The sequence below is a fragment of the Octopus bimaculoides genome, chromosome 4, assembly GCF_001194135.2.
Source record: "Octopus bimaculoides isolate UCB-OBI-ISO-001 chromosome 4, ASM119413v2, whole genome shotgun sequence".
NCBI classification, from domain to species: Eukaryota; Metazoa; Mollusca; class Cephalopoda; order Octopoda; family Octopodidae; genus Octopus; species Octopus bimaculoides.
The window spans coordinates 86,502,861-86,510,069 of record NC_068984.1 but is presented as its reverse complement, the minus strand read 5'-3'; the positions used below and the strand labels follow the sequence as shown (position 1 = coordinate 86,510,069).

At 40.0% G+C, this 7,209-nt stretch overlaps 1 protein-coding gene across 1 annotated transcript; it reads right to left on the bottom strand.

Annotated features, from left to right (window-relative positions):
• Positions 1 to 1,989: 1,989 nt before the first annotated feature.
• On the bottom strand, positions 1,990 to 2,541 carry LOC106870203 (zinc finger BED domain-containing protein 5). Its single transcript, XM_014916205.1, has one exon. The coding sequence runs from the start codon at positions 2,539 to 2,541 to the stop codon at positions 1,990 to 1,992; it is 552 nt and encodes a 183-aa protein (XP_014771691.1).
• Positions 2,542 to 7,209: the final 4,668 nt, after the last annotated feature.

Sequence of the window (7,209 nt, the reverse complement as noted above, 5' to 3'; positions counted from 1 at the left end):
TATATATACGACGGGCTTCTTTCAGTTTCCGCCTACCAAATCCATTCACAAGGCTTTGGTCGGCCCGAGGCTATAGTAGAAGACACTTGCCCAAGGTGCCACGCAGTGGGACTGAACCCGGAACCATGTGGTTGGTAAGCAAGTATTTGTTTGTATTGTTTCAGTCATCAAACTGCGGCCATGCTGGGGCATCGCCTTAAAAATTGTTAGTCGAATGTATCGAACCCAGTACTTATTTTTAAAAATCCTGTTATTTATTCTATCGGTCCTTTTTTGCCGAACCACTAAGTTATAAGGACGTCAACACACCAACACTAGTTGTCAAACAATGGTAGCGGTGGTGATGGGGGACAGACACAGACGCAAAGACACAAACACATAGACATATATATATATACATATGCATATATACGATGGGGCTTCTTTCAGTTTCCGTCTACTAGTTCCACTCACAAGGCTTTGGTCGGTCCGAGGCTATAGTAGAAATCACTTGCCCAAAGTGCCGGACTGAACCCCGAACCATGTGGTTGGGAAGCAAGCTTCTTGCAACACAGCCACGCCTCGTCTCGAGCTAAAAGACATAACTCGAAGTGGCCTGTGGTATCTATATTGGAATAACATAGACAAATACAGGTATGTCAAATAACATACAGCATAAATTCTTGATTTTGGTTTAACAAAAAGAAGGTTTTTACATGGTCCCTCTATCTGGGATACTGGAATTGTAAACTCGTTAGTGATATAAATTTGTTTTCTTCTTGCATTCTGTAACTATCTCCATTTCTTGGACAGTAAAATCATAACCTTCAAAATGTGACACGAAGTAACGGACATGAGTGCAGGAAAAGCTACACTTCTTGTCATTATTAATATCATTTAAGGCGGCGAGCTGGCAGAATCGTTAGCACGGAGGGCAAAATGCTTAGCGGCATTTTGTCCGTCTTTACGTTCTGAGTTCAAATTCCGCTGTGGTCGACTTTATCTTTCATTCTTTTTTGAGTCGATCAAATAAGTACCAGTTGAGCACTGGAGTCGATGTAATCGACTTACTCTTCCCCTGAAATTGCTGGTATTGTAGTAAATTTGAAACCACTATTAGTATCATTTAAGGCGGAGGGCAGGCAAAACCATTAGCACGCCGGACAACATGTATGGTGGTATTTTGTCCGTCTTTACGTTTTAAGCTCAAATTCCGCTGAGGTCGACTTTGCCTTTCATTTTTTCATCTTTTCGAAGTCGATAAAATAAGTGCTAGTGGAATCGATATTATCGACTTCCCCTCCTCTAAAAAAGTACTGGCCTTGTGCAAAAATTTGAAACCATTATTAGCACCATTAAGGCAGCGAGATGACAGTATCGCAAGCGGATGAGAAAAAATGCTTTGCCGTATTTCTTCCGACTTATTATGTTCTGAGTTTAAATTGCACCGAGGTCGACTTTGCCTTTCTTCCTTTCGGAGTTGATAAAATAGTACCAGTTGAACACTGGGGTCGATGTAATGCACTAGCTTCCTCTGCCAAAATTTCAGGCCTTGCGCCTATAGTAGGAAAAAATACTAGTACCATTTTCAAGTTTACGAGAAAGTACACACATACCACTTTCTTGATGTGTAGGATGCTTCTCCTCCAAGTATTTGTTGAGGTAGACAAATCCAACATTAAAGAAGGTTGCTCGGAACGTTACCGAGAAGTGAATACTTCTTGAGTTCACTCCAGATGTGTAAATGGTTAAATACATATTATTCGTTACTGCTGTTTAGCAGATGCTATCTGACATTATACAACCTTGGTTCCCAAACTTCTTCAAAATTTTCATCCTACGGACCCCCTCCCAAATTTTCGAGGCTTCACGATCCTCTACCCCCGCCCCCAAATTGAAAAAAACCAGAGACGAACGAAGTAAAATGACCTTGTATAAAATAATTTTTCATGAGATAAAATTTTACTGATATAATAAAAAAATTCAATGAGAAGGGTGAACTTGTTTTGTCTATAATATGTCTTCAATATTAGGCTGCGTTTTTGATAATGCGACCCTCATGTCATGCGCAACGTTCAGTTTATTGCGAACCTTTGTTTCAATTGCGAGTAAAGTTGCAAAAGCCGTCTCACATTCGTACGTTGTTGCGAATGGAACGATGAATTTGAGGGCCAATTTGGCAACATCTGGATAGGATAGCGTCATTTCAATCCAGAATTCACTGCAACACATGTTACGGAAGGCGTTTTTTGCACCTCTGTCAATCAGCAAATCGATGAACTGTTCTTGAATGACGTAATCTTCTAACGGAACGTCCACAACAGAGATTGCAAAGGGATTGGTGATAAAATAATGAACTTTTTCCAAGTTTTGTAGGTCGGGAAAGTATCTTTGAATTTCAGCGTGAAGAACTAAGACATGCTGTTTTATTATGTCGAGGATATCAGCATCAACTCGAAGGCCATCTTCATCAAGGAAAGTATTGAGGTTCGGAAATGATGCAAAATACTCACATTCCAATTTAGAATGCCACAAATGGAGCTTCATTTTAAATGCAGTCATTTTTTCATGACTGGACAACGGTGATGTCCTTTCCTTGTAGTGCTAAGTCAATAAAATTAACTGATTAAAAAATGACGACCAAAAGGAGAGACATATAAGGAACCGAATATTGGAGAATTGTCTGTGCAGTTCTTTTTTAGCACCTCGAAAAAATTCGTGATTCTCTTTTCGTAGAACGAAGGCTCTTTTCAGTACTCTCCCCTTGAATAACTACCTCACATGCGAGTACAGTAAAAACGTTTCAAAATCGGAGCCATTGTCCTTGCACAAGTCAGCAAAAAGACACGAGTTTAGAGAAATGGCTTTAATAAAATTTACTGCTTTGACCACATCATTCAAAACATTCTTCAAATGATCGGGCATTGTTTTAACCATCGATGACGTGTACAATGCATATCGATTGCGTTAGGAGACTTCTCTTTCGCCATTGTCTGAAAGCCAGAGCGGCAATCTATACCTCCTCCAGACAGCCAGCCCAGAATACATCCCTACCCAGACTATACCCCATGCTTGCGGACAAATAACACAAATGTACCTTACTTATAAAAGTTGCCTCAGAACATATATAAAATTTGATGTCAATCGATGAAGAATTAAAAGTTACATGTAAATTTCGATTTAAACATAGTAATTTAGAATTATCAAATGCAAATATTCAATGTATCAATATAAACCCAACGTATAGGTAGATTGGAAAAAAAATTCACGACTCGCGCGTGCTGCGCAACGCTCCTGTACTATGAGTCATAGCCTAGACTCGCACAAATGTGGCTATTCATGTTGGGTTTATATTGATACATTTTAAAGTATTTGATAATTCTAAATTGCTATGTTTAAATTGAAATTTACATGTACAATTTTCAATCCTGTGTAGACTTGCTGCACCCTTACCCCCGCACAGATTAATAAAGCCAGAGAAAGATGCCCGCATTCAAGTACGTGCGTGTACACCCTGCGCGCGTCGCAATGCGTCGCCTCAAAAGCATTCTCTCTGTAAGTTTTTTTAAAAACGTAAATTAGGGGCTCTGTGCAGTGTGCGTATGTTCAATGGTTCCAGTTTTAGCTAAAACTGGAAAACCTAGGCTTTGAACATTAAAAATCTGAAAATTAGCGACACCTTCGCGGACCCCTTTTTGGGAACCAAGGTTATACAACATTCAAAGGCTGTCTAGATTGATCTTAAACCTCTTACTCGTTTTTCCTTCCGAGATGGGCCTGGTATTATCATTATTTTTCTGAAGCTTCTAGTTTATTTCAGGATCTTACGGGTTTTAATATTTATGGAACGAATTAAAGGAGGCAGGCTGGCAGAATCGTTAGTACGCCTGGCAAAATGCTTAGCGTCTTTACGTTCTGAGTTCAAATTCCGCCGAAGTCGACTTTGCCTTTCATCCTTTCGGGGTTTGATAAAATAAGTACCAATTGTGCACTGGAATTGATGTAATCGACTTACTCCTCCGGAACTTATAGCTTTGTACCAAAATTTGAATCTAATGTTTATGGAGAAAATTAAGGCGGCGGACTGGGAGAATCGTTAACATGCTGGGCAAAATGTTTAATGGTATTTCATTTACCTTTACGGTTTGAGTTTGAGTTTAAATTCTTCCGAGGTCGATTTTGCCTTTCATTCTTGAGAGGTCAATAAAATAAGTATCAGTTGAACCCTGGGGTCAATGTAATCGAATAAACCCTCCCCCGAAATTCCTGGCCATGTGTCAAAGTTTGAAATCAATATTTATGGAGCGAATTTTCTCTATAGACTCAGTCAAGTATCTCAAATGTAGGTACCTGTACTATTACTGCAAATTTGTAGCACTCGTTGTTTGGAACAGAGAAGACAGAGAAATCATTAACAGGTTTATATTAGCTGAAAATATTGGTTTCAAATTTGGCACAAGGCCAGTGGTTTCATGGGAAGGGTTAAGTCAATTACATCGACCCCAGTATTCAACTGACACTTATTTTCTCGACCCCGAAAGGTTGGAAGGCAAAGTGGGCCTGCGCGGAATTTGAATACAGAACATAACGACAGACGGATGCTGCAAAGCATTTTGTCCGGCGTGCAAACGATTCTGCCAGCTCACCGCTTTCATTGCTTGAAAATATTGTCACTAATACAATTGTTTCTCAGTATAGTAGATGTTTCCAGTATAGATCTTTAAATCATCGACAAATGATATTATGAGATATAATGGTGTCTCACGTTCTTGTAGACCCTAAAATACAATTGCTGGATTTTGTCACAGAAATGCCAGAGAATTTCGTGCAAAAATAATAAATATGTGTGTGTGTGTGTATGTGTGTGTGACCTTATATAATGTGTGTTCAGGAACGAATACACACATGTATGTCTTCTGCAAGGAAATGCCGCCGAATACATGCGTGCTTGTGTGTCTGACACATCTGAGAGGAAATGCTGCTGGTAATATGAAATTAAATATGTATATAAGAATGTATGTATGTATGTATGTATGTATGTATGTATGTATGTATGTATGTATGTATGTATGTATATGTGTATATCTATGTGTGTGTGTATGTGTCTGTGTGTGTCTGTGTGAGCGTGTATATGTGTTTGTGCATGTGTAATATGTTAATATTTTTCCATATCATATTGAAGTAAGTATGATTATGTATGTAACATAAGCTCTTCTTATCACGAACTATCTTCGCAGTCTTCCTAAGTAACACCCAACACCCTATCACATCAACATTCTCTCTGAAGAAATGAAATAGAAAGTGTGTGAGAGAGAAAGAGGGGAAGGACAGAAAGTGAGAAAGAGAGGAGAGAGAGAGAGAGAGAGAGAGAGAGAGAGAGAGAGAGAAAGAGAGAGAGAGAGATAGAGAGATAGAGAGGCAGACAGAGAGAGAGAGACAGAAACAGAGATGTTTTCTTCTTTATCGCTTCCTGACAGACATGGTGACGTCAACGTATATCGGCTGGTTTCTGCGTTCAAAAAGGGAGTTTCGACATCGTCGCTGCTGAAAATGCCAACAAATTTCTTTTAACTCATGCCGTTTTGTCTTAAATAAAGTATGCATTCGACAATGCAATTCCCGACATACAAAATGACAGGATTTTCACAACTGAAACTCTTTTCATCGTAAGTCTTTGATCTGGGTTGATTTGGTGCTAAACAATTACCACATTTATTAAGCCAACGAGAGACGATCTTTGCACAGTCAGTCGACCCGCAAGAAATCAGCAGCTTAATTTTCATCAAATTACTTTTAAATTAGGAGGACATATTCGACAACACAGTCCTATATAAATATATATATACACATACACAAAAACGAGATGATAAATACATACCTACATGTAAATAAATGGACGCACTTGGATGTATAAATCGACAGTTCAACCAACGCACCAACTCAATCGCATATTTCGAAACACCAGGAATTCTCCTGACTCAAAAAGTCTTGTGGTTTTGTTAGAGACCGACTTGAACTCTCAAGAAGAACTTAAATTAAACTCAACGAAAAACATGCATGCATACATGCATACATGCATACATACATACATACATACATATATACATTGTTGTTGGCACTCCGTCGCTTACGACGTCGAGGGTTCCAGTTGATTCGATCAACGGAACAGCCTGCTCGTGAAATTAACGTGCAAGTGGCTGAGCACTCCACAGACACGTGTACCCTTAACATAGTTCTCGGGGATATTCAGCGTGACACAGTGTGACAAGGCTGACCCTTTGAATTACAGGCACAACAGAAACAGGAAGTAAGAGTGAGAGAAAGTTGTGGTGGAAGAGTACAGCAGGGTTCACCACCATCTCCTGCCGGAGCCTCGTGGAGCTTTTAGGTGTTTTCGCTCAATAAACACTCACAACGCCCGGTCTGGGAATCGAAACCGCGATCCTATGACCGCGAGTCCGCTGCCCTAACCACTGGGCCATTGCGCCTCCACATACATACATACATACATACATGGTGATTGCTCCATCGCCACAGATGATCGCCGTCTCTTTGTGCTCTCTCGTAGTCAATAGCATTTCTAAATTTCCGTCCGTGACTTCTCGGATGACTATTCAATCCTGTTGCATATTTGCATGCTTCGACGAAAGTTGTCACTTTCTGTGCGCTTCCAACTGGTTAGATCTGTACACTTCACCACTCTTCCATCTCCATAGGACTTTCTGTACACGAACTGACAACTGAGGTCGCCAAAAAGAGATAGCTGTACGTCACTGGTCTATAGTGATAAAAGCTTGTACAACAAGATTACCACTCTCTGAGTCTCAGTGATTAATACCTACAGACAAGCAGAAGCGAGATGACCAGTACTCAGTGAAATCGTAGGCTTTATATGAAGGTGTCCCATTCTAGACGGATTTTGGGACAACAGCAAGGAATCTCTCACTCCTAGGTGGTTTTACTGCATGGTCTAACACCAACCAAAGGGTATTTCTGCGCCCTTGCACTCTGATGGACTGTCACCTCATATGGTAGTTATCCCATAGTTGGGACCCTGATAGATCAGACTAGCAATAGTGGCTAAGGGGTAGTTTCACACTCCTCAAAGACCTTGAACTCCCGAACCAGGGCCCCACTATCAGAAGCAGAGTAAAATTATACCCAAGACATACATACACATATAATTATATACACGTATGTCTATATATATGTATATATATATATATATAT